This window comes from Ischnura elegans, chromosome X, assembly GCF_921293095.1.
Source record: "Ischnura elegans chromosome X, ioIscEleg1.1, whole genome shotgun sequence".
Taxonomy (NCBI): domain Eukaryota; kingdom Metazoa; phylum Arthropoda; class Insecta; order Odonata; family Coenagrionidae; genus Ischnura; species Ischnura elegans.
In genome coordinates, this window is record NC_060259.1 from 61556635 (window position 1) to 61583020 (window position 26386).

The 26386-nt window shown below is 38.2% G+C and overlaps 2 protein-coding genes across 2 annotated transcripts in view; one reads left to right on the forward strand and one right to left on the reverse strand.

Annotated features, from left to right (window-relative positions):
* Positions 1–104: 104 nt before the first annotated feature.
* LOC124171604 (procathepsin L) lies at positions 105–18715 on the reverse strand. The gene is made up of 7 exons (XM_046550814.1): positions 18525–18715; positions 18299–18448; positions 14265–14369; positions 14037–14170; positions 8291–8423; positions 1133–1293; positions 105–328 (listed from the first exon to the last, which is right to left on the reverse strand). The coding sequence occupies exons 1-7, from the start codon at positions 18630–18632 to the stop codon at positions 133–135; spliced, it is 987 nt and encodes a 328-aa protein (XP_046406770.1). The 5' UTR covers positions 18633–18715; the 3' UTR covers positions 105–132.
* Positions 18716–23494: 4779 nt separating this feature from the next.
* Positions 23495–26386, forward strand: part of LOC124171558 (protein bicaudal C homolog 1-B-like) — a 39844-nt gene continuing 36952 nt past the window's right edge. Inside the window, exon 1 of the mRNA XM_046550730.1 lies at positions 23495–23786. Within this exon, the coding sequence (XP_046406686.1) occupies positions 23540–23786 (247 nt within the window). The 5' untranslated portion in view covers positions 23495–23539. The remainder of the gene's footprint in view (positions 23787–26386) is intronic.

Below are 26386 nucleotides of genomic sequence, written 5' to 3' on the forward strand. Positions count from 1 at the left end.
CCCAATTGGCAATGCTGCTGAACCAAACCCTCACATGACAGAGCAAGGAATACTTAGCTGGGGACAGATGACAGACTTCTTTCTGTAGAGAGGGTGGCCCATGGTTTGTGGTAGGAAGGTTAAATTTTTATTTTAAAGGATAGCATATACAGCATAATTAGCTATTCCACATCTGTTCTTATTCTTTGCTAGTCGCATGTAGCCTTCCTCACCCCATGATTTTCCCCACCAGTTCTTCAGTATCCATGCATCCTTGTCATATCCAACCACTAGCATTGCATGATTGACGTGGCTAGAAGAGCACTTGGGATCATCATATATTCCTTTACTGTGAAATAAAAGATAGCATGTAATGATGAAAATTGATAGCTTTAAAGGTAAGGAATATTTCTAGGATAACATTTAAGACAGCTGTGTAAAAATGTTCAAGTGCTAAAAGGGACACAAGTCATTTTTTTCTTATGAGCTCTCTCACTGATTGCTTTCACAATCATGGGAAGGAGTTTATTAACTGAGGGAAGTAGAAAAATGAAGTAAATAAAAAATTAATTTGCGAAAGTATGGCAGAAGGGAGTGTGGGCTGTAGAAGGGGCAGCCGTCCACTTTGCCCTGTAGAACGATGTTTCCCATGCACCCTAAGGAAAAATGAAATCTTACGAAACAGAGTTTACATGTACTATATTAATCAGAGACTGCAAAAGAGACCCAAAATAATCTTAGAAGGTTACTGAGAATTTGAGGTTATCATGTAAAACCCAATCGATGCAAATATGCATCTGGCTTTCATTGTCGAGATGTCGAAGGACTCAAATTTACGTAATTTAAAGGCTGCTTTTCACTCGGCAGCTAAATCCATCTGTTATTTATGATTGCACTATAAAAATGTTCTGGATTGACCGTCAAATCAGTGCTGAAATATTATTATTGAAAATTTTTGGGTATCCAAACACCCTACCATATGATTACTGTGGGAAGACCACAAAAAGCAAAGACCTTTAGTTGCCAAATGTGTATGGGGCAGCCTTTGGTGGCATAGTCATTTATCATTGAAAGAACTTGGCCTCAAATGGAGGTCGTGTTTTGATTGAAGACTGATGATTGTCCCTATACGCAGTATTTGTCATAAACTTACCTATACAGTTGAAATGTCTGAGGGCTTGCATCTATGGATACAGCTACTGGACCCATCGTAGCCACAGCTACCTGTAAAGCTTTCTCATCTCTTGCTGGAACTGCATTCCAGTCTGTTATGTTTGCCACAATTTTTTGAGATTTGTAATGACACTTGGTTCCCTGAAAAAGTTGATTTAAAAATTGTGCGAATAATATTCAAACACTTTTTCATACATCTTACATTCAATTATATGAGGACGAACAAATCTTATTCTTAATATTTCAAAAACAACAAAACAGGTGACAGCCAAAAAGGTTATATTTTTGTACATGAATATTTACTCATCTAAAATTTGAGTTGTGCCATGATGCTAGAAGAAGTGCCCATCACCCTAAGCGAAACTCATCACCTTTTCTCTGAGTGTAAATGGTGTATTTTCACATCCTGACAACCAGTAGCCAGGGGGGAGGTCTGGCAGGTTTGGACCCCTGGCTACGCCACTGGTTGTTTGAACGCAGAACACAATTGCTTTGCTTCATAAAAGAAAACAAAATACTGAAAAATCATGAATTTACGAAAGATTTCTTTGACAAATGAAGTTTTTTGATTATGAAAAGTGTTAACATTAGTTTAAAACCCTCCACTTATTACCCTGTTTTTCAAAAATTTCCTCCCTGATATTGGACCCCCCCCCGAAAAAATTCCTGGCTGCCCCACTGCTGACAACCCTTGGTTTTGAACCAGTTGTGTCAATGAATTATTTGGCTTCATAATGCATTATCTTAATGCTCCTGCTGTGTATCTGATAGCATTTGTAGGTTAGACAACCCTTCATTCTCTGCCTACCCTGTGATTTGCGTTGGGTCAAGACTTTTCTTTTCTCTTGCTCCACATATTCTGTAAATTCTGCCACCGATCCTTTTACTGAATGCATAGAGCCATGGGAACTACAATGAGGAGGCCACAGTTGGTCCCATAGAAGCTTGATTTGTGCTACCATTTAGCATGTACTTTAATGTTTCCAAAAATGTCCATAGTACAGTGGTGAGTGATGACTGATTCTATTATTTTCAATATTTACTATAGAGTTCTTACGCTCACCAGGTATAGTATTGGTAAGCCATAAATTTAATATATTTTCTCGTCAAACACGTAAATTTTGGTGTACAGCCCTAATTATATGGGCATGCGGACATAGGCAGATTTAGGGGAGGGGCACGTGCCTCCCTTCCCCAGACAATTCGAAAATAGACAAGATTTTTAATACGATTATCATGACTTTTGTTTTGTGTATTGCAGTGCATTAATCATTTAATTTCATATTAAATTAAAGAGAATATTTCGTACAGTTATTCTTGCATGTTATTTTTAGTCTCAAATACAAGAGGACCGTTTGCCTGTCAGACCCTTGTGCCACCCCCAGAAAAATAATCCTGGTTCCACTCACGAGTGTGGCAGCCTAGTGGTTTGAGCATTTGGCTGCTGATCGAGGAGTCCGGCATTCAAATCCTAAGTGAAGCCTTAAGACTCTCCCAAACAAAAATCCTCGAAGTGCAAGGTGGCCCATGGGAAGGAAATACCCACCCTACCCTGAATAGGTGAAATTTTCATGTCCCTGGTCTAGACTGGGGTGAGTTCTACCCTCACCTAATCCAACCAACCTTCGGGTTGAATTACTAAATGAGTGAGTGAGCCATAAACATAGTTTATTTTCCCATGACATTTGGATTACTCATGTCCTTGATTGATAAATGCATGATTAATAAATGCTTGAAAAGCTGTGATTGCATAAATGCCAATTATGTATTTTTAGGATGATCAGATCTATCGAAAGAAAATTTTCTGAAAAATTCCAGCCAAATTCTGGCTTGAGGGAGGGGAGAGGAGGCAGGCTGAAACCATGAATCTGTCTGCTCAGGGAAAGGGTAATGGGAAGAGGGTTTTGCTAGAGAAGAGTGGAAAACACTGTAAGGGCTCCTCAAGCCTTGGGCAAATAAGATAGTGTATACTTTGCCATAATGGTACCTACTCATCACTCCTGTTCTACCAGATGTATAATTTTTTTCTAGTAATGCATCTGTTTTGCTTAAAAATTATGCTGGTATCAACTTGAATTTTTCAGGGTTAATACAATAAACCATTTTCAAAATTTACCAGTATCTCAAGTCAGGGGCACAGCTGAGAATTAAGGCTAGGGGGGGTTTTAGGCGCAACTAATACATAGGGGTATGAGGGTATTGCATACCCACCAGGGTAAGCAGGCGTTGCGGGGGCCATCTCCCAGAAATTTTTTAAGAATAATGATTCAAATGGCGAGTTTTACGGCTTTCTGAGGGGTATTTGATTAATCCTAACACTATTATATAGGTAATACTTATCCAATTAAGTAAAATGGATTAAACTAAAAAAATTCTGTGAGCTCTGGGGGGGGGGGGGTTTATCCCCCAAACCCCCCCCCCCTTGCTGTGCCACTGTCTCAAGTATAATACTTGTACCCCTGGCAAAATCCAGCACTGGAATTTTCATTCTTTAGGTACCTACCTAGTGGCAAAAATTGAAACCCTGAAAATATCAAGATGTCAGCTTTGGTTATAAGTGATTAATATGCAGGGGCGGTCTGGGGTGATTGAGGGCCCTCAGCTGGGGGTCGTGATGATCCAAGTCTTTATCAGGAATTCATTCAATTTAAGGAAATGCATGCCCAGAAATATATTTTGACGCTAAACTGGCTCTTAAAAACTAGATGAACGTTAATAAAAATAGCAATTTCTATTAAGATATACAATGAAAAATGAGAATTTTGATGGCATATAATATTCTAAAATATATTACTGTTCTATTATGTATTTAGTGAATTTGCTCCTTGAAACTGGAATGTAAAAATAAAAACTGTAAAACAACCCTTTCAAAGAAGCAAAAACCTCTTTTATCTTCCGGCACCTTTATTTTATTCATGTTTTTATGAAATATTTTTACACTGAGTTTGTTGTAAATAATGCAACTAATGAAAAAGGAGAATTTTAAAATAGCAAAAAAACTTTTTTTCAAGTAATCCGTGTGTTTATTTTATTACACCTATCGTGATGGACGGGAGCGTTGTGGTGGCCCACAGCGACCGCCAACCAGCCGAGCTAGACAGACCACCCCTGTTATTACGTCACAAAAAAGAAAAGGCGTAGGGTGACCATCATGGTATCAGTGGTAAGCGGGTTGCGCTGCTCCAGGATAATAATGATCTCGGATATTTTTCACATCCTGCTGAAAAAAGCTCACTATGAGATCCCTCGGTCTTGTCATCCATGCTCGAGACATATTACACTATTTTAACGCAGCTTTTAGCAGTAACCTATGGCTGAAATGCGGTTGACATTCTGTCTTGCCTACCATGCCCCTAACAGTGTAGCCCCTTTAAATTCTCCAATCGCGTCAATTGGATAACACAATGATGTCATAAGGTGGGCACGCTGTCAGAGCGAAATTAGTTCTTTACTATTCGGTTATGAGAGTGATGATTCTAGGTACTCTCCGGAGTTGCAAAAGCTATCCTCCGAGGTAACGCCAGGCCCAATAGCTGCCAATGGAGGGAGCTCAAAATCATAGGAAATCGTACGTCGAAAGGGTCAACTGCCACTATAGAATCATAATAAGAAACAACTCGTAAATTATCGCATTAAATTTTTTCTTAACCGACCCAGGTTTTGGCCAATGTTAGTCATTAAAAGCGTAAGAAATTACGTAAACAATAGTTGCAATTTGCTGAAACCTGAGCTAGCGTGAAAATTTACAGTTAATACTTATTTCTGGTAATGATTTTCCCGCATTTTCATTAACTATCGCCTGACTTCTTAAAATTTGTCGTCATAGTGTCAGCGAAATATTCGAAAAAGTAGAAATTTCAGAGATCAGGGGAGCATTTACGATGGCATAGTCACTCAAAACCAATCTCCCTAACTTCTTACCTGGGACTTCGGTTTGGTAGGAACCGTGTTCACAGAGAACCTAGTTTCCTAGACTACTTATAAGTAGATATATATCACTTAATATTCATGTACCAATAACCTCTGATGAACGTATGCATTTCTGAAAACGAGTAATTTATTTAATATTTCTGTGTTTAATTTTCTTACCCAAAATTTTCCCAAAATTATTGATTCCCCATACAAAATTTTCTTAATGTCCCCGAGTGCGCCATTGAGAAAAATACCCTATACTTCCCTTTAGGGTGACCCAGGATTTATCATTCGCCTTCACCAGAAATTCCATTCCAAATGCTTTATCTAATGAAACTACCGAGGAATCTTGCTCATACGCGACCGTCCGTTGCTTAAGAGGATAAGATAGGAGCTTCATCGACTCAGCACTCGGCAGGGATCCTGGCTTGAGTACAAGTAATGGCGAATGGTTATTCATCAGGGGAATTTTTACTCTTGGAGAGCACTTGTGAGTGACTCCGTTTCAATAAAAGGCAGTTAGCAGTTGTTTCTAAAATAATTCCAGAGGACATAAACCAGTGGCGCAGCGAGGGGGGGGGGGGTTTGGGGGGATAAACCCCCCCCCCAGAGCTCAGAGAAATTTTTAAGTTTAATCCGTTTTACTTAATTGGATTGATATTACCAATAGAATAGCGTAGGGATTAATAAAATACCCCTCAGAAAGCCGTAAAACTCACCATTTTAAACTATTTATCTTAAAATTCCGCAATTTACTAATCTCGCACCTACCGCTTATCCTGGTGGGTATACCAAACCCCCACACCCCGGTATTAGTTGCACCTAAACCTGTTGGCATTGTGTTTTTGAATATTGGTGCTTGTGTATTTTGTATTCTTTTGTTTTTATATATTTTACTCACCAGATGGCATTTGTGTATTGTTTTTAGTTTGGCGCCTTTTATTTTATTGGTGTCACTTCCCTTGCGTCGTGGTGTGCAAAGTATGTGCGTGTAATTTGTCCGGCAAATAAATCCTGTTTATACAGCCCATGTTTTAATCAACAAAACCTCCCCCAGCCATAATTCCTGGCTGCGCCCCTGACATAAACAATGGTTGACGAGCAGGGGCGGATTACGGTCGTTGTTGGGAGGGGGGGCATTATTTTACGTCGCGCCTAGGTAGTATGCAATACCTGTCAGCGATAATACGTCCGAGGTCTTATGTGCTGACAAGTGGCTTTTAGATATTATCAATATTTTAGCATTGTCCCTTAAGCTGATGAAATAAAAGCTCTGATTGGAAGGTCACCTTAAATTTTATAATATTTTTCATTTTTCCAGAAATTACGGTGGGTGGGGGGCGGAGGCCCTCCGTTAATATCCTCCACTGTTGACGAACAAAAACTCTGAAATTTTCGTGAAACCTCAACGGCGAATACCCACTTTCAGTAATAGAACGATTTGACATGTTCCTTGCTCTGACTCAACATAGTGTTATTTGCATGCCTCAAGCATTCTTGGAACATTACGAAGTCTTGCTGAATGGGCCACTAGGAAGGAAGAATTCTTGTGCTCAATTGTTGGTTTCCGCCTCCATGTTATCTTAAGGGAAGAATGTGACTCTGCTAGCTTAAGAAGCGAAAGCACTCAGTGAAAACTTTGGGGGGTCCTGGCTCGAATCTTGGCCAAGGCGATCAAAGAGGGATGTGGATGTTGGTGAAGTCGTTCTTCCGAATCGGAGATGAAAATTTTCGCGCTACAATTTTATTGAGCCCTTAGTTACATTTAAACGAATGTAAAGCGCTCGTGTAAATGGTAATATAAAATCGCTGCATAAAAGTATTCTTAAAATTATTTGCTCGAAAAATTTTTTTTCAAAACTTTCGCTTCAATCCAGTCCCGATTTTCCTAAGACTTTTGCAATTTTTGCTTCTAGTGGGCTAGAGGGACAGCTTCCCCTTATGCCCCCCGCTGGGTACGCCCATGGGTAAAACTGTAATAGACATGGCTACACAGTGGTATTTAACGGTCTAGGGCAGGGGTCTCCAAACTACGGCCCGCGGGCCGGATCCGGCCCGAGGAGGGTTTTCATCCGGCCCGCACACTCGTTTCAAGTAGCGCGCGATTCTCGCTCGTATAACTCTGTGAGACGCCGCTAGGAGCATTGCAGCGCTGTAATACACGTCAAAGTGTCAAAGTCGCCTTCAATTGCTCGTAAATAAGAAATACGCCACCGTATACTTCAGCAGACGTTACAATCGAAAACTTCAGTCATCGGCAAATTTGCTATCCGGCCCGCGGGGCGATTCGGAACTTGGAATGTGGCCCTCGTGGCCTAGTAAATTGGAGACCCCTGGTCTAGGGCAATATTCTCTTTGGGGGTCTTCGTCCCACCAACTCCCTCAACTTTCAGGACTCCTAAGAAAGTTTTGGGACCTGGAACAAACTAACTCTCATCCTTGGTCAAGGCGATAAAGTCTCCAGAGCCCCAAGGCGACAACTTCCTATGAGTGACCTTGGTCATAGTAGTTAAATACAGACGATTGCTATTTTCATTGAAAAATAAGAGAAGGAAAATGGTGCGAGGTTGCGGCGTAAGCTGAGGTATAAATTCCCACTTCAGACGAATGATCTTTCCCTCAAGGATTATTCGGATGTAGAGACTTCTCTGTCAGAGCTCACAGATAAGATTTTTATCTCTATCGAAATATTTACATTTATTTCAGAGCATGTTGGTGGAGGAGAATCATTTCTTAGAGCGGAAAAAATGTTCAGGAAGATGAATACTGGTTGAGGGCTGGTTAGTTCGTAGAAATAATTTTTTCATACTAGTTTTATGGCTGTGCGACGCTAAGTCTATATATGATTTGAAAAGTGGTCAGTGGAGATTTCTTTTATACCTATAGAGGATTATTAATGTTATTAATAATTTAACATTAATCGTTAACGTTAAAACGTCCATTTCTCATGAATTCCCATAAGTTAACTCATTGAGTTTTGTTCCTGAAAGTAATGAAATACAAATTTGATTTCCTTAATATATCGTGAGCAGCTTTTGATATGACCCCAGCGCCATAGGAGGATATAAAAGGTATGGGTTGAATATATCTCCTGGTGGTATCTACACTACAACATTACTATCGTGATGAAATAAACCCATGGCACAAAATATACTCTTTGAGCTTATACGATTTGGATTTTAATGAGAAGTTAACATGTTTCCGTCGGAAGAGTAAATGAACTTACCTTAGCTTTATATGGATATTCCTTTGCTGCCATTAATCCATATTTGTGGACGTAATTCATGGTATTTCTCAGGGAACCTCCCATGCATCCTTTATTTCCTACAATGGTGCTGCAGTCCACAATTTGCTGTGCGCTATTTGGTATAGAATATTTTCATTAGTTGAGCAAATTTCGTGGTCAATCCAAGAAAAAAACTACAATCAGGCATATTTAGCTATGGGTTGCATTCTTGAGTTGATAGAGTCGCCCTGACTTGCGTCTAGAGATGTCATGATGCTGGAACGCGCTGGTACGCCGTTCCGGCACTGGTTAGCAAAAGGCATAATCATGGGCATAATAGTCAAATAACACTTTTATCAATTTTTTCCCCCTCAAAATTTCTGATACATACATTCGTAACCAAATAAAAAACTGTAATGGAATGTAAATAATAACTCGTAATAAAAAACAGACAGTAATAATTTCACTTCTAAAAAGTTTAGGAAAGTGCGTTCCGGAAATTGCAATTTTGATTGCAGCAACATATAAGTTTACTGTGCGTAATAAGCATATGAGACAGGTTTAAAAAAATATTATTCACAGAATATTCCAAATGGAGCGTTTTATAATCATCATGCGTATGTTATTCCGTGAAAAAGTAGTAAAAGTCTCACTTGTTTGTCTTAATAATGAAAACGGCATTCTCATTTCATTTTGGCTTTACAAATACGTGATTTATACTCCTAAAAGTCACTCACTTCGGTCAGATTTACTTGGTGGTATTAAATCGTTAAATATGGAGAAATATAAGTAATAAATAAATCCTACTAGCAATGAATACTACTGGTATTATTTAAATTCGGCCTAGGTATCATTATGAATTCACTTCATAATTAGGCACTGTTCCCCTATCTCTAAAAGCAGAACATGTCCAGTAGCATCACACTGCCTTGTCTGTTTAAGCCATTAAAAAGCCACGGTAGAGAAGGACGCCTTGTTAACGTAATTGGTGTCAGCGCTTAAAATGAACGCTTGGACGGTTCGAGTCCAGCTGAAGCCGAATAAGTCATTATCGGCAGAATTATCGCTTTAATCAAGTAAGAAATCAAGTAAAGGTGAAATGAAATTTGTATTTTCATTTCCCTTCGCATTGAGCTTATAAGCACCGTTATGACGATGGCGAAATTGAACTGGCAATGGGTTGAAAAATGAGGTGTACTGGTATTCTGAAGGAATGATATCAACGGTATTTGTCTGAATAGTGCCTCAACGCCCACCCGCTATATAGGCGCCTCACGGCGCTTTATCGCTGAGTCATTTCTCTTCGATTGTCAGTCATATTGGCACCTTTTTCTGACTATGAAACGTTTAGCAATTGCTTTCGAAACCAGCGTGACAGACTCCCTTTCACGAGGGAAACGGTCAAATAAAACGTGAAGTAGAACTGCCATGCTTCCATCAGTAATTATTTAGGAAAAATATAAATTACTAGCGTCCCTCTAGCAGGATTGAATGACAATTTTAGCATTCTAATTACGCAAACGTTAAACGGTGGTTTTTGCACTTTTAAATAACCCCAAATTTTGTGCAAAATGTATGCTGTTATTTTTAAATTACCTACTCGACTGTACTTTGTGATAGAACAAAAGTCTTTCGTGAATGATCAAAGTTTCGTTTTTGTTAAATTAAAGTTAACTTAAAATTCTAAATGAAATTTATGCTATGATTAAAAAATTACTTTAAAAATAATTATTTAGAATTTCAGCATTTGACATCTTGGGTTTGATAAGCAAAAATGCTATTTCTGTGCACCTTTTTACAATCCCACAGCGGCATGCTGAATTTTATTTGCGAGTAAACATACCTAATATACATTTTTCACAAAAAAATAACGCTGAGTATTATTTAGAATATATTTGGAAATTTTTTTAAAACTAGGGAATATTTAATATGCGAGTTTTTGGTTAGGAAATTCGGCTTCGCTTTAGACGAACCCTTTTGTAGAGGAGTGTCTTCGCAAGCCTCTGAAATATGAAAACATTTATACTGCCGAATTCTCGCACAAAGCACTCGTGAGATGTAACAACTCATGACTCCTCAAAGTAGGCGGTCATTCACGTAACACGGAAGATCACTTCTAATTTAAGACTCGCTTTCGCGCGCTGGTGCTCACTGCACCCCCCCTCCCAGATCCCGAAGCAGAAGGCCTGTGGCCTTTTCCGGCTACTCTGCCAGTTCTTCCAATTTATGTCTGCTGTTTGTTCCTTAAGGGTAGTTTTATCCATGACATCTAACCTACTTACATTGAATCCTAGGAATACCGTACAATTATTGGCTTCCAGGCTTTCTGAATGCTGCAAAGTGTGGACTTATTGCTGCCACAATGACTTTGATGCCATTAAAAATCTTCTTCGCCATGTTAATGTTCCTCACAACCATAGATTTTTTGACCTCCAAATGCCACCAAGAAGGAGAGCCAAAGAGGCAGTTAGAAACACTTTAAAGGATAGAAAACTTAGTGTTTTGATATTTTTTTCCTTGGATTACAGACGATTTTAGAGGGGGTTTATTCAATGATTATTTGTCGTATCTAGTCTCGTCCGCCCCAAACATTTGCATGAATCAGTCAGTGGTCGGAAGTGGATTTTAGAGGCATAGTGAAAGTTGGCACGCTGTAATAGATAGGAAATAGGACATTTATTGTTTTGACAATTTTTCCTAGGAATATCAGATGATTTCAGAGGGGGTCGATTCTATGACTTGTTGTCGTATCTCGTCTCGTTCACCCCAAACATTTGCGTGAATAAGTCAGTGGTCGGAGGTGGGTTTTAGAGTATAGTGATGAAACGGTGGCAGCCAACCCCTCTCTCAAAGTGTTACGTGAGGCAATATTCTTAGTCATCATATTCTTCGTTTAATTTTTGTGTTCTGCAATTTATGCTCCTCTTAGAAACAATCAAATTGTTGGACCTAAAACTGGATAGCGATTGACAGAGCATGAGTAGTATCACAACAGTATCCTTCAGCTCTAAGAAACCATACTACTGACGACGCGATTATGATCTCGTTGGAACAAAAGACCTCTTTTTTAAACCTCAATATTCTCCGAATACAAAGCAATGGTGGCCCAGAAAATTAAAAACAACTGAAATGAGGAAGATTATTTCAACAATCGCGATCCCCAAATATTTTATATTGTCTAGTTACCTACCAATCCATAGTAAAATTGGCCCAAAACATATGATATCCCTGACGCTCTCTGCCTTACCACAGGACTTGTGTCCTCAAACTTAGCCATGGCCGACCACCCACTGATAGCTTTTACCGACGTAGCTGGGTACGACACAGAAGCTATGTCTGACCTGCCCAAATGCCCTCCAACTTTCCATTTAGATGAAATGCAACGAAGTCACTATCTAGTGTATAAAAGCTTTGGAAAATTCACGCTACCTACCTTAAAATTCGAACTTGCGGGATGACTTTCTGGGAATTTCATTTGCTACGACCAACAAAGCTTTAGTGAACGTGTGAATAATTAATTTTACTCAGGCTTCCACGCGTGAACTAATTACTTGTTCAATAAGAATGGCCATGCAACTGAATATCCTCCTTTAACCCGACCAAAAGAGTAAATATACATAATTAGTTTGGCAATTGCTAATGATCTCCATAGTACAACTAGTTCCAATGGGGTTTGGGAGTTTTTGCTCCATTCAACGAGCTTCACGATATGTCGCTAGGGTCGCTAGTAAGCTAAAGCATATTTGGCCGTTTTACCGTAGTATCGTTGTGTTTCATTTTTCGTGATAATGCACTTCCTATGGTAATTACAAACTATGCTCAGGTAAGGAGCTAAGTTTGTACCAAAGGTTGAGGTAAGTTTCTTACAATAGGGTAGTTTCCTTCATCAAAGAAAACGAAATGCATTGATTGCGATTCGTTACCCACCATTAGTGTATTCATAATACATAAATTATTTGGTTTTAGAAATCCCGGTTTAGACGAATGGCAAGGGTCAAATTTTATCCTCATTTGAAAAAGGCCAGATTGGCGCCCATGCGATTCCACTCCGCGTGACGTCACAGGGACCTAGTTTCTACACGAGAGGATAGGAGTTATACATCGTCTGAGGTTACCAATGCATGCATGAGGCACAGAGCTCAGGGAAACATGTCTTAATAATCACCTATTAAAACTGGCTAAGTTCGGAAAGTTTTCTTCGTTTGATAAGGTATTAATAAACCTTTTTTAAGCCAAGCGCTACCATTCAGCAAGGTACTCAGCTATCCGCTAGCATCCTGCGCCCTATCAGCGCTCAGAGCCTCGATCAAGGTCACTTCACAAGGAGAGAGGGGGAACCAGAAATGCGTCGCACGGACTTTCCTACTTACGCGTCGCGTTTTTGCGCGCTTGAAAATTTTCACTTTTCATTTAATCGCGAAAAATAGATGTTGTCATTTAAAAATCTAAAAGCGCGAAATACGTACTCCAGGAGTAATAATCTTTCGATTTAGGCAATAAAAAAATAATAGGAAACCACCCTATTAGACTACCCGAGGGTGAAGCGTTCGGCAAACCTTGAGAGGCATCACCACGCTTTATAATCGAAAAAATTCTTCGGTATATATTTTCATAAAAGATTTCCCGAAGTCATACTCGTCGCCCTCCGAAAATTCTAGTTATCGAAACAAGGAATCTGAAGCATCACCATATGGTATTATCAGCAGTATATGTAGCTGTGTCAGTTTTCTGTAGCACTGCAATACTCATTCACTGACCCATTCAACTTTTCTAGAAACAGGGACATCGATATCCGATGAAGAGTACACGGAGATATTGAAAGAAAAAGTAATACAAATGCAACAAAAACTATTAATGAATGTTTTTAATACTATGTATTATTTCGCAAATAATCCTGGAATCTACAGGGAAAACTTTAAGACCCCTGAGGCAGTCGAGAACGCAATCTAAGAACCTGACATACCAATCGAGCACAAAAAACTACCATAATTGTGGCCAATATGTGGCCTATGTTACTTCTATAATTAAAATTTAAATTAATTTTCTTTTAGCTTGGGAGAGAAAAGGGTTAATGCTGTAGAAATCCCATGATTGGTATGAGAATCCCCTGTGAAGCAGTATTTTAAATCTGGCTCTTCGAGTATATTAGGACAGAAAATGCCAGCAAAATCGGTCTATAAGATGGGGGTGGGCAGCTACTTCCCGCTACACCTCTCGGTAACGCTCATGAATGTTCGTTGATCACAGTAATTGACGATGAACTGCCACCTACCACTACCTGAGGAATCAGAAATAATTTAAGATTCATACTACAGAGATCTTGCAACTTTCAAGACCCCTTATTAAATATAAATTTAGCTGTCATTGCGTTATTGTCCTTTGCTTTACTTTTTTACTTTATTATCTACATTTACGAGGTACCGTACGAACCACCACCAGGGTATGCGGCTCGGGGTGATTCCAAAACCAGGCATATAGTACTCATCCTAGCCTTATTCAGAAACGCGCTCGCTTGCCGGGCACTGGCTAAGCACACAGAACATCGAGATACGGTCAGACCAGAAAATAGGAGAGTGTTAAGGAAGCCAACATGCTACTATACAAATAAGACTATCAGTCCCATTAGGGATTAGAGATTAGGGAACCAAACATTAAAAACTGTCAATTTAACACCCTATGGGTATTATTTTGCCCCCATAAAACATTGATCCGCTATAGACGAAATATGGAAAATGTTTGTTTTTACCTTAACATCTGAAGTTTTCCTTTGTCCTTCATTATTTGCCCTTGTATGGAAGCGGCGATACTAAATGCGTAGCAGGAACCGCAAAGCCCCTGATTCCAGGCCGGTGTTTGGAAGCCTTTCTTCCGCCAGTCAACCTGTTATGATGAAACCAGTCCATTCAAACAAAATGCCCGCACTCAGAACGCCTGGTTGTTCAACCGTTAGGTCACGTAAACTTTTTTGGCTTACCGATTCGGGAGTATCAGCATGAGTGGCTCCCAGCAGCTCATCTCCGACTTTTCTCCTGCGACTACGTCTCAGTCGGACCATTCTCCTTATGTATTGCGGAGACGACTGGGGAAATAACAAAATTGCAGTCATTTACGGAATTATCAGTTGATCACAGTTTTAGCTATAATTTATGAGACCATGAATGATCAAGTACAAAATTGATCTTACGATGATAATATTATGGAAAATAATATAAATATTTTTTGGTTCAGTAAATTTATGGACCCATAACTGTTCTGATTGTTTTTCGGTGGGGTCCGGAATGCGGCTCTTCGTGTATCGCAAATATCATTGCCTTTGGTATTTTGCAACACAATACATTAACGTTTTATTTGACAAAAACTAGTTTTATACATGAAATAATTTTTCCCGCTTTCATTAATGTATTCTGCGGATCAAATGCAGTATGAATTAATCATAAACAAATGCTGGAGATGCGTTGCTACATGAACGTTTTCATTGTTGATAGCAGCATCACCGCTGTTAAGTCGTCCGGAAAAGTAAAAAATTACAGTCCCTAACGTGTTGAGTAGAAATTCTGAAAGAAGAGAAGACATTATAAAATATGATACATATGAGCTCAACACAATGAACATAATCCAAACTGACTGAACCGTCAACGCCCACGGGTGCCATATGGCACCCCGAGCAGCGCCGAGCCAATACTCCTGCAATGCATTTAATATGTGAATTTTAGCGTACATTTCGGTGCACATACTTAGTAGAAGGTTTCCTCTATTATTCAGTCAGTTTGAATTGTGTTCATTGTTTTGAGCTCATATGTATCATATTTTATAAAAGTGGAATATGTGTAAATTAAAAAAAAAAAACTTTGGGCGCTGACGGGTATAAACAGGAAAGATATTTTCGTCACGTTAAATTTTGGTGAATGTTGTGGGCATTGAAGTCTACAAGGTGTCTGTATCTTAATTGCTGTTACGTGAGCAGATGAACCCTTGTGGGACGGCAATCCAAAAATACGAATATGACAGTGAAATGTTTGTTTATATATTTTTCGAAAGAAAAAAATTCTCCATCATGAACGAATTCGATCGTGTCAGGCGAGGTTTGGCGGAACGATATGCTGAACAACTAAAGTTTTCAATGCTATTACTGTCCGCTTTTCGATCTCTGAATTTTTCTCGGGCTTTCTTCCGCGTCAGTCCACAAGCCAATTTACGCGAAAGAAAACCCGAGAAATATTCAGAGATCTAACCATCTCCGCGGATACCTATGTTGTAACACTGTCCGCTTTTAATTCGCGTGCAATTATTCGAAGACGCACGGGTGGTCTGGAGTGCTTGGAGGTCCTCGGCTGGGGCTCATGATGGGGCCCTCCTTACCCGGAGTCCTATCCAGGAAAATTTTAGGAAATTGCATGATCGGAAATGGATGTTGACGCTATTATGGCTCTTGAAAATATAGATAAAAATTAATTAAGAAATAGCACTTTCGTAAGAAGAAATACTATGAAAAGCGAGATATTCACATATTCAATTCAATTCAATTAATTTATTATCGTGGGCCATTTGACCCATGAGATAATTTACAAGTGCACAACAATTAAGTAAAAATCATTTGACAAAAGTTCAAAGAAAGAAAAAAAACACTACAGCAAGACTCAGTAAATGCAAAAAATAGAGAAAAAAACAAAAAACAAAAACAAAATATAAATCTATACAAACATACCTATACGTACAATAGGGTGGTTTCCTATTACTTTTTTATTGCCTTAATCGAAAGATTATTACTCCTAGAGTACGTATTTCACGCTTTTAGATTTTTAAATGACAATATCTATTTTTCGCGATTAAATGAAAAGTGAAAATTTTCAAGCGCGCGAAAACGCGACGCTCAAGTATGAATGCCGGGAAATATCTCCGTACGTCGTATTTCTGGTTCCCCCTCCCGCCCGGTGAGGTGACCTTGAGGCGAGGCTTAGCGCTGATACGTCGCAGGCTGCCAGCGGGTAGCTGAGTACCTTGCTGAATGGTAGCGCTTGGCTTAAAAAAGGTTTATTAATACCTTATCAAACGAAGAAAACTTTCCGACCTTAGCCAGTTTTAGTAGGTGATTATTAAGACACGTTTCCCTGAGCTCTGTGCCTCATGCATGCATTGGTAACCTCAGACGATGTAAAACTCCTATCCTCTCGTGTAGAAACTAGGTCCCTGTGACGTCACGTGGAGTGGAATCGCATGGGCGCCAATCTGGCCTTTTTCAAATGAGGATAAGATTTGACCCTTGCCATTCGTCTAAACCGGTATTTCTAAAACCAAATAATTTGTGTATTATGAATACACTAATGGTGGGTAACGAATCGCAATCAATGCCTTTCGTTTTCTTTGATGAAGGAAACTACCCTATTGCATCCCGAATGCGGATGCCCGAGTATCTAGCCACACAACATTTTCAGACATATTAAATACATTTGAAACAGTATCACTATTTATTCAAAGAAAATAAAATAAATAATATAATATAAAATTAAAATGTATATGATGGATCTGTCATCTATTTATTGAACTTTTTCCTTATAACTTCACTGAAATAAAAAAACCTCTAATAGAATTTTCGAATAACCCTTTCAAAATAACTTTGCATTCTGGCGAATTTCTTTTATTTATTTTTTATTATATTTTTGCATGGAGTATATTGTGAATGAATCAACTAATAAAAATGTGGAATTTTACGCAAAAAATTGGTTCACGTAATCTGAATCTTTCTTTTTTTATTACACCTTTCATATTCGCTTCACGATAGACGCTAGCATTGTGGGAGTCGGCGATTGCCGACCTGGCCAGACCGCCCGTGCGCGCCCCTCCGTAGACGTAACGTTCTTTCCTTACTTAATTATCCAATGGTAACTATGACAATTTCTTGCCAAAGAAACGCAGAGATTCCTAGATGCACAGACACATGCGTGCTAAGCAGATCGTTAGGGATTGCGGAAACATAATACGTTATGTACGTATGAATTGGTGTGAGATAAACGATAGGATTATTCTGAATTGTTATACACATCACTTACGCAGGAATTCTGGTTGAGTTAAAGGGTTCAATTCCGATGATTAAATTGTCAGAAAAAAGATACGATCAATGTTTCGACCTGTAGGCTGGATGAAATGAAAATATAGTACGAAAAATGCTATCATTATTGGCTAAAAGAATCGCTTAGACGCTCTCAATCAATATTTCATCCAATAACTCTGATTTTCCATTAGTTGCGTTCTGATGCCTTTTTATGATATGAAGTAATTAATTATCTCTGGAGTATCAAAATAGTAATTTGAGCAAGTTAAAATTACTCTTTTACATTTGCAACTCGTTTTAGAAATCAATTAATTTTTTTAGCTAACCAGTGAAAAGTAAATTTTAACTCCCTCTCTATCTTAATTTCTGTTAAAAGTGACGTATAAGGTAATGAGTGCAGGGGCGTAGCCAGGAATTAAGGCTAGGGGGGGTTTCAGGCGCAACTAATACTGGAGAGCTTAGGGGTATGCATACCCGCCAGGGTAAGCGGGAGGTGTGGAGGCCTTCCGCCGGAAAAAATTAAGATAAATGGTTCAAAGTGGTGATTTTTACGGCCTTCTGAGGGATATTTCATAAATCCTCGCACTATTCTATTAGCAATATTAATCCGATTAAGTAAAATAGATTTAACTGAAAAATACTTTTAGAGGTTATAGTTCTAACCCGCTAATTCATTTTAACGATAAATGTACCGTATTTTACCTACATTATCAATGGTGCCGAAGCCAAAGAATACGAAGAGCAGAATATGCTGCATTATATCGGCAAAAATTTACGTTAAACTAACAATGCGAGTAACGGGTTAAGTTGTGATTTCTTCCAGAAAACATCGATTATTAACAAGTAATGGTTACGATTTCTGAAAATATTCTAAAAAGCAATCATTAATGATATATCAGCAACTTTTACGCAGCTACTCACTATCTCAGTTAAAAAATGAATAAAATAGTGTTACTTACCAAGTCCGTGAGATGATTAGTGTCCAAGAAATACGAATGAAGACCTTCTTCAGCCTCTTTATTGTGCCTCTCAATAATTCGCACGTTGGCCGCCCATAGTTGTTTCCTTATACGTTCTAATCCAGCAAAATAAGTCTTGTTGAACTCATCCTGAAAATCATGAAACTCAGTGAAGTGCACCCGGTTATTCGAATTCCTAAAATGTTAAAAGACGGGATGCAGGCACCTTAAACTTTTCCCATCTTTCGTCGATAGTAGTTTCTCCATTGCTTGAGAGATCGAAAAATACGTTGAAAGCAGAAAAAATTGCTATGGAAAGGAAAAATAAATTCATATCAGATGCTTTACATTAATGCCTCCCCTGGCGCTTCCTTCATAGGAGTGAGCTCTTCCAGGACCTTGGACGAAGAGTTCGGTGATTGAAATAGCTTTACTGAGAGTCTATGTCAGCGAAATTGAGTTCAAAGCTCGGACTACTTTCTTGCTGACTCGGATGTAATTTTTAAAGGAATGCTTTGACTTGAGTTGTCAGTTTGTAATGCTCGATCACAATGCCATGACGCATATAACTTACGTAAAATGGTACTGCAACAATTTGTCTTTTTCCAGATGCGTACATAATGGTGCTCCGAGTGTTTGGTGATTTGGTGTGAATATTTTGTTGTTCCCTGTTCACTGTGGGCTAATGGTAACTGATAATTTTCCTCCGATTGAATAGCTAAGGAAAAAAATGAAGAACTAATGAATACACTGACATTTATGGAATTTGAAGCGATCTCGGCATGTGGCTTTGGTAAATAACTTTCACATTTTACTATTTCAAGCCATTAATAACTTTCAGATTTTACTATGTCAAGCCATTATTTTACTTGATTCATTTTTGCGTACAAACATACGAGTGAACTTTTTTCCCTCGGACTCTTACTGTGCAAAAGGCCACAATTTTTTGAAGCATTATGGGTTTGATTTAGCATGGTATATTCCATAAAATATGTGCATATAATTTTCTTGTAGACTATTTGAACCACATGAAACAGCTACCAGATATAAGTCAGGCAATATCACGTGCCATACGGAGTAATATGTACCCAATGAGACTAACCTCGCATGAGAGAGATTTTGGGTCCCATTTGAATTTGGTGTTATTTCAGCAATTTTTTTCATGACTCATACTGTTCAGAGACGGGTCAGCACTCTTCATTGCCTGTGAGCAGTGTAAACAACAGGCCTCTTGAGACCACGCAGTCTCAAGTAGAGGAAGTTGATGCGTAGTTTTCCGCGGCGTTGTCTAGATGATGTCTCCATGCTTCTGGGTTTCACCGCGTGGATTTTCTTCTGCGACGAACGTTTTTCCGGTATTCTAACCGGCATCTTCAGGTCGATATCGTGATTCAATTTTTGGTGACTTATATAGTGCATTCTTGGCGCCAATTTTTTTTCATGCTGAATGCTGATTGGTCCATCTCCTTTTTTCTCGTATGACCCTCTTCCACGAGTTGTGGAGGGGGTAGCCGTCTTCTCTATTCATGTTTCCAGGTGTCTTGAATATTTCGATAGCCTTCTTTATCAGCCTGGGAAAATATCTATTTTCTTTTGCAACAACTGTTGCTTCGTCAAACAGTATCTGTTGTCCGGGTTCACTCCATTTTCACTCCACATCTAATTTTCACTCCGGGTTCACTCCACATCTAATGGCGGAGAGCTGAAATTGCTTATTTCTTGTAGCTCTTCTGTGTTCCTGGATGCGCACTTTCATTGATCTACACGTCTCTCCTATGTAGTCTTTGCCACATGAACATGGCACCTTATAGACACCTTCTTGAATGTCGTGCGGCAAAACGTCTTCGTACCCAGAAGCCCAGAAGCATGGAGACATCATCAGGTAGAGGAAGTCGCAAGATAAAATAGGGCGTCAGCAATCTTTCCGGAGAATCTTTGTTTGCATTGTATATTTAATTATAGATCGTATATTTTGATCGTGCATATTTACATTAAAAATTTCGTCTATCCATGCTGAAGATTTAATCTCGACTGATTGTTGAAAACATTTCTTTTTATTTCATTATTTCTCAAGATAAATTAGCATGCACTTTAACCATCTATTCTAATCACATTGCTTACACTGGCTAAAATTTTCCGGAAAATAAATTACCTGTAATCACCAAATGTAAGTGCGTCGACATTTACAGCATTAATTATCTCTATTTTCATCCTGTAAAATCTAATAGCTAAGTACACAGAGTCTCTCTTCTACTATTTGTATCAGCTGTTTTACTACGCACCTGAAATTCAAATTGCTTTGGCGGAAACTTGAAATTTTAACACTTTGTCATCAATAAAAGTGTCTAATCTTTATTCCTTGGGTCTTCTGATTTGGCGCGCTTTTCCATGAGTTAGATGATAAAATCTCTACATGGTGGCCCGCAATAAATGCACCTCATTATGACGTTTGGCCAGAAACCCGTTAGCTTTCGTCTTTTGACTGGAACTCGAGGCACATTTGACCAGCGGAGCGCCAAGAGGGTTTTGGCTCTTGTACCATGCCTATCTTTCTGCTTCGGCTTTAATATGTCACATTTTAGCTGCTCTTTTTACTTTTGAATGATATAAATTGTAAATAAGAAGTAGACTCTACGATGAATAGTTTCCTTTGCACGCAACATTTTGGCACGCTGTTGCATTAGACAAGGTGAATGGTGTCACAAGGCTGGGATTGCTGAAGGAATAATGAATATGGATAGTGAGGCTAATGGTTGATTTGAGCAAGGCTGCAAAAAGGCATTTTAAAACTTCTTCGGGCTTCTAGGGATATGAGAAAACTTGAATGCAGCTCAGAAGTAAAAACATAATATGAGCATAAAATTGCCTCTTTATTTTCATTGTGACTTTCCGGAGGAATGTATAGAGTACATTAGATAAGTAAAAAAATCTCGAGTTGTAAATAATCACATTATTCGTAAAACCTGAAAGGGTAACACGCGAATTACATTAGCATTTTCTGTATAGACGAATTGAGATTTCTCGATGGACATTTAGTCGATTTATAGTCGTTTCAAACATTTTATTTTAGGGAACTAATATTCTGGTAGAAGCACTGAATGAATGAAAGCACGTTGTAGGTTACGATATCGAAACTTTTTCCGTCGTAATTTCCGCCTCTCATGCTAACATCGAAATATTTTGAAATCTTCGTCTTATTAATGAAAAGAATTATTTTTCTTTATAAGGTATAACTTTAATTTGAAAAATCTGGTCAATATCTATATGCCAATTTATATCCAAAACATTATTTTTTTAATTCCGTGTGAATTACAAAAGGCTGCGTAATGAAAATTGGGCATTGAAGAAAGATGAAATTGAAAGTGGGAGTTTGGCGCTCATATCTGCAAGTAGCCAACTAAGCAAATGTGCCCCCAATAACTGCCTTGCCATATCAATTACTTAATATATATATTTCCTTAGAGAATCAATCAATTTACGATAGAGAAAAGTAAAACATCTATTCTGAGTTTTATGCTTAATAAAAAAATATATCAATGTCATAAAGTTCACTCGACCACATCCGAAGTATTTTTTTGGAAAGATTACCTGAAATGTCTGCATTACCGTGAATAAAGACGTATTACCGATAGGTTTAAGGAATATTGATGTGAGTTAGCGGTGCGAATAATAATTATATCTCATAACGAAAAGTATGTTTTTCATTAGTAGGGCCTCACGTATTTTGATATTAGCATGAGAGCTGGAATCTACTTGATGAGTTTCGAAATCGTAATCTACTACGTGCTGTCAATGAAAGAACTTTGGATTCCGTGGGATCTATGTGAAATCCAAAGGGTCAAACAGTAATTTTCATTATAAATTATGTACATACGAAAAATAAAACAAATTGATGATACATACAGGTAGCACAAAGTTTTGGCGGTAGTTGAAACTTCATTAAAAAATTTCAGAGTGAAGAAATACACATGTGACAAAAATTATTATTTATATATTGTAAATTTTTAAAATGTTTATAAATAAATTATCTAGTAATTGATTTAAACTCTTGGCCTTCAGATTAAAATACTATTGACCAAACGACAGTCTCAAATGATGGTAATGGCTGTGTCAATAATTGTTGTAGTTATCCCTACCTGTGCGCATACGTTGAAATATTTAGTGCGCAATTAAATGAACGAAGGGGGATCGCAAGTATGCTATTTCATGACAATGCATATATACAGTAAGTAACAATGGCAACATAATGGCCTGGATTCAATCTCCAAATTTATTTCCTAAAGAATTGAGAGAGAAAAAGAGCAGTAATAATGTCCGATTAAGTGCAATTACTACAGATATTTCAATATCTTACGACATTAGTGGTGTTATTGCGTGTGAGCCGGCGTTAGATTTGCCACCCTTTTAGTGCGTTTATGTCTAGAATCTAATCTTTTTCGGATTAAAAAAATATGATAGCCTTATTTTATGAAATAATAAATTATGTCATAATACCTATAACACACGAATTCGGTTTTACCATATTTGTCTCATACTGACAATGAGTGATTTTCCATTTCCTATAAGCAAAGTGTTGACTATCGCTTGCTCTCATTCATGTGGAGAAAGTGGCGCATCTCTTCGAAAATATTACTCCTGAAAAAGGAGATATTTAAAAATCTAAGGGAATATTAATTTCACCATCTTCACTTCGGAAAAATATATCTGTCATTGATAATAGTAGAACATGAAAAAAAGTAATTTTTAAAATCACAAAAAAAAATATATATACCATTTCCATTCTGTAGTCCTACCGCCTTAATCACCTCGGCCACTCAGATTCTTTGATAAATGACGGTGATGATAATATATTGATTTAAATCAGGTACTCGATATTCCTCCCTTTGTTCCTCTGAATCGGTTTTTGTCAATAAATTAACTACCGTAGAAAATGATTACAAAAATATCTCTTAAAGTCATTAAAAAGTCTCCTAAATTATTTTCCAGGTATGTGCCTTGAAGTGCCCCATCATATTTGTAACGATTATTCAATATTACAATATGATATCATTTTTATCACAGTTTTAGAATAGTCTTAATGAAAATATTACGGGTTGAATTTTGATTTCATTGATGAATTAATATTTTTATAATATCGAAAGGTGTAGGCTTCACTTCTGTGTGTGTGGTCGATCTCATCTCGATCCGTCACGCAGTTGTTTCACTCGTAGTCGCTCCTTCAACACCTTAGTGACACACAGCATGGAGAACAGTACTGGGGGTTCAATGTTTTTTCGTGGCGGCTACCGTTCGGATCACCCAAAGTTAGCAATGAACGAAGAACAGGAACAAATTGTTGAAACGGATTCCAATTGTAATTCAAATTATAGCACTGCATTGGCCGACGAACGACCGCATGATGGAGGCATTGAAAGTCAAGAGTGGACAAGTCCCAAGTATGAAGATAGATTTCTAGTGGATCGCCGAAAACTTGAGCTTCTTTTATTGGGTAAGAATGGTTTTCTGGAAATTATCTGTCACTTTTTCTGACTGCTCTTTGATTCTTGTGTTTCTCACAACTTTCTTACAATGGGGATCTTGCTTATACCTGTGGATCAGTGGAATACCTGCTACATCATGAATACACTCGTAGCTTAAGCAGCATTTTAGTTCAATTCTCCGGAGAAATTATGGATTTGTCTGAATTCGATGGTCATCGCTTCATGGCACAGGGAAAACAGTTTATGCCTGGCATGTGTAGAAATGAGTTATCTTGAGTGTCTATCATTTTTTTTGCAAACAGTCCGAGTTTTTCCCATTACATACTTCTTTTTTTAATGTTTGATTTGAGTACACACGTTATACGTTTGCTAGTATTTTCATAAGCTCTGGTTGATGTCGAGGTTGATATTTGAAAAAAGAATGCTCAGTAAGTTCTACGCCGCGGTACCATATTCATCCAGGAACATGAAGACCTGTTACTGCGCAATGTACTTATCATGGAGCATAATAATGTGATATTTGTGGAGTACTCTTTAGTGTTATTCAAATCAATTGAGAGCTGCCGGTTAAACCAGCATTCATCCCAATTTGTACCGCTCTAATAGAGTGACGAGAAAGAAGTCTCTTTTCTTAGTGAGAATCTGTGTTTGTCACTTCATCTGCTACGGTTTTTGTTGTTAATATCATTGTTGCTGGTTCCTAAGTAACGGAAGTTGGTCGCGTATGAACAGCACACAGTGGGTACTAAAGCTGGCAAGACCTGGAGGCGGCGAGTGAATTCCGGTGCCGCATACATCTGCATAATACAGTGCGAGCCACCTCTAGTGTATTTGGCAGGGGGTTATCAATCATCAACATGCAGCATGCATGAGGACTCCCATATGCGCACCACACGGTCATAAACACGATTTGGTTACCGAATTTTTTGGAGATCGAAAAGAAGTCTGTACCCGATAGATTTACTTGTCTTGTTTGTTATCTCGGTTTCTGTTAAAGTAACAATTAAAATTCTACCAATCCATCAATAGCGGTCTATAGAGTTGTGGAAAATATAATCTTGGTGGAGGGGATTTTGCTGGATGTAGTGGTATCAATAAAAAATGAGAGAATGAACAACATAAGTTTTGGGGATAATATTCGATGAAGCAACTATTCAAATTAGTAGAAATTTCATACTTTTTTGGATTTTAACTACAGTTAATCAGAAAATCTGTCGATTTTACAGCGCAATTAGAATATTCAAATGAGCAAATGGTCTGTAGTATACTGTAGGCAGAGAAAGCGGGTGAAGAATGTCATTTCAGTGGCAATTAGTATGAGCTATAATCACGGTTAAGTTACGAGTAGAAATTTGGCTAGAAACCTTGCTACTTCCCTAGCTGTATCATTAAATCAATGTGACAAAGCATGTTTTTCGATTGTGTGTATGCTCAAGTTTATTTAAGGCACGACTTAAAAGATTCGGAGCGGTCTAATTTTGTAGCTTTTACTGTGAAATTTTGTGACAAAGGTTCTTGTAATGGAATCATGATGAAACTACTTCATGAAGCAGTTAGTGTGCATACATCACTTAGCCCTTATCAAAGGATTTTACACCAACGGCAATGGTTTATTTCAGTAAAATGTAAGCGCTATGATGTAGGTAGACACTTGAGTGTTTTATTGTTACACACTTCATACTGGTGATTATAAAATTTGGCCACCTATCATTGAGATTGAATGGGGCACTAAAGTAAGCATTCGGGGTATATTCTTGAGAAGTCTAAGAACTCTACGTAATTTCACCTTCGGCACCAAAGATAGCGGGTCATCCTTCTGAAACGTCTGCCAATTATTGTGAGAGTCTCCCTTGTATGTGTTTCTGTGTTTTTCATAGTGAATTTTGCCCGTTCTTTTCGGTCTTTTATGTATATATTTATTTCCTTATTTTATAATTTGAGTTAATAGTCCTTAATGTACCAATTTCACCGTCGATAATTTGTCGATAGTCAAGGAAGTCAAGTTTAGCTATGGTATTGGTTCTTATTACCTTACTCAAGGAAGGCATTTTTTGACCTAGAAGCCTCTTAAATGTCTCTTTCGGAATACTGTGTCATAATAAGTTCTTGTCACCAGAGGGCCGAGCTTATTATCGAAATTATGGGCAGGTTACAGAATTAGGAAATACTTCTGACTTTACTCTAATCGAAAACATTTTCAATTTTTGTTCCTTACAGATGGAGCCTCTAGAGAATTTAAGTTTTCAAATCTTTCCAACTTCGAGGAGAAGAAATTTTGAAGTGTTTAATATGACTTAAGACAGCACCAGTGGCGTAGCCAGGAATTTCGTTCGGGGGGGGGGGGGGAGGGTCCAAAGCCAGGGGGGAAATTTTTTAAAAACAGGGTACCAAGTAGAGGGTTTTAAACTAATTTTTAACACTTTTCACTATAGAAAAATCTTCATTTTTCAAAGAAATCTCTTGTAAATTCATGATTTTTCAAATATTTTTTTTCTTTCATGAAGGAAAGTTAATGTAATTTTATATTTCGGGGGTGGGGAGTCAGGACCCCCTGGACCTCTCCCCTCGCTAAGCCACTGGACAGCACGAAGAAATATGACTTAGTATA

Excerpts from the sequence above, each read along its gene's own strand:
- LOC124171604 (XM_046550814.1), bottom strand. The coding sequence starts at position 18,632 with ATGAATTTATTTTTCCTTTCCATAGCAATTTTTTCTGCTTTCAACGTA. Across the intron at positions 8,424-14,036 it reads GGAAAACTTCAGATGTTAAG|CGCACAGCAAATTGTGGACT; the intron begins GTAAAAACAAAC and ends TATACCAAATAG. Across the intron at positions 1,294-8,290 it reads AATATCCATATAAAGCTAAG|GGAACCAAGTGTCATTACAA; the intron begins GTAAGTTCATTT and ends CAACTTTTTCAG.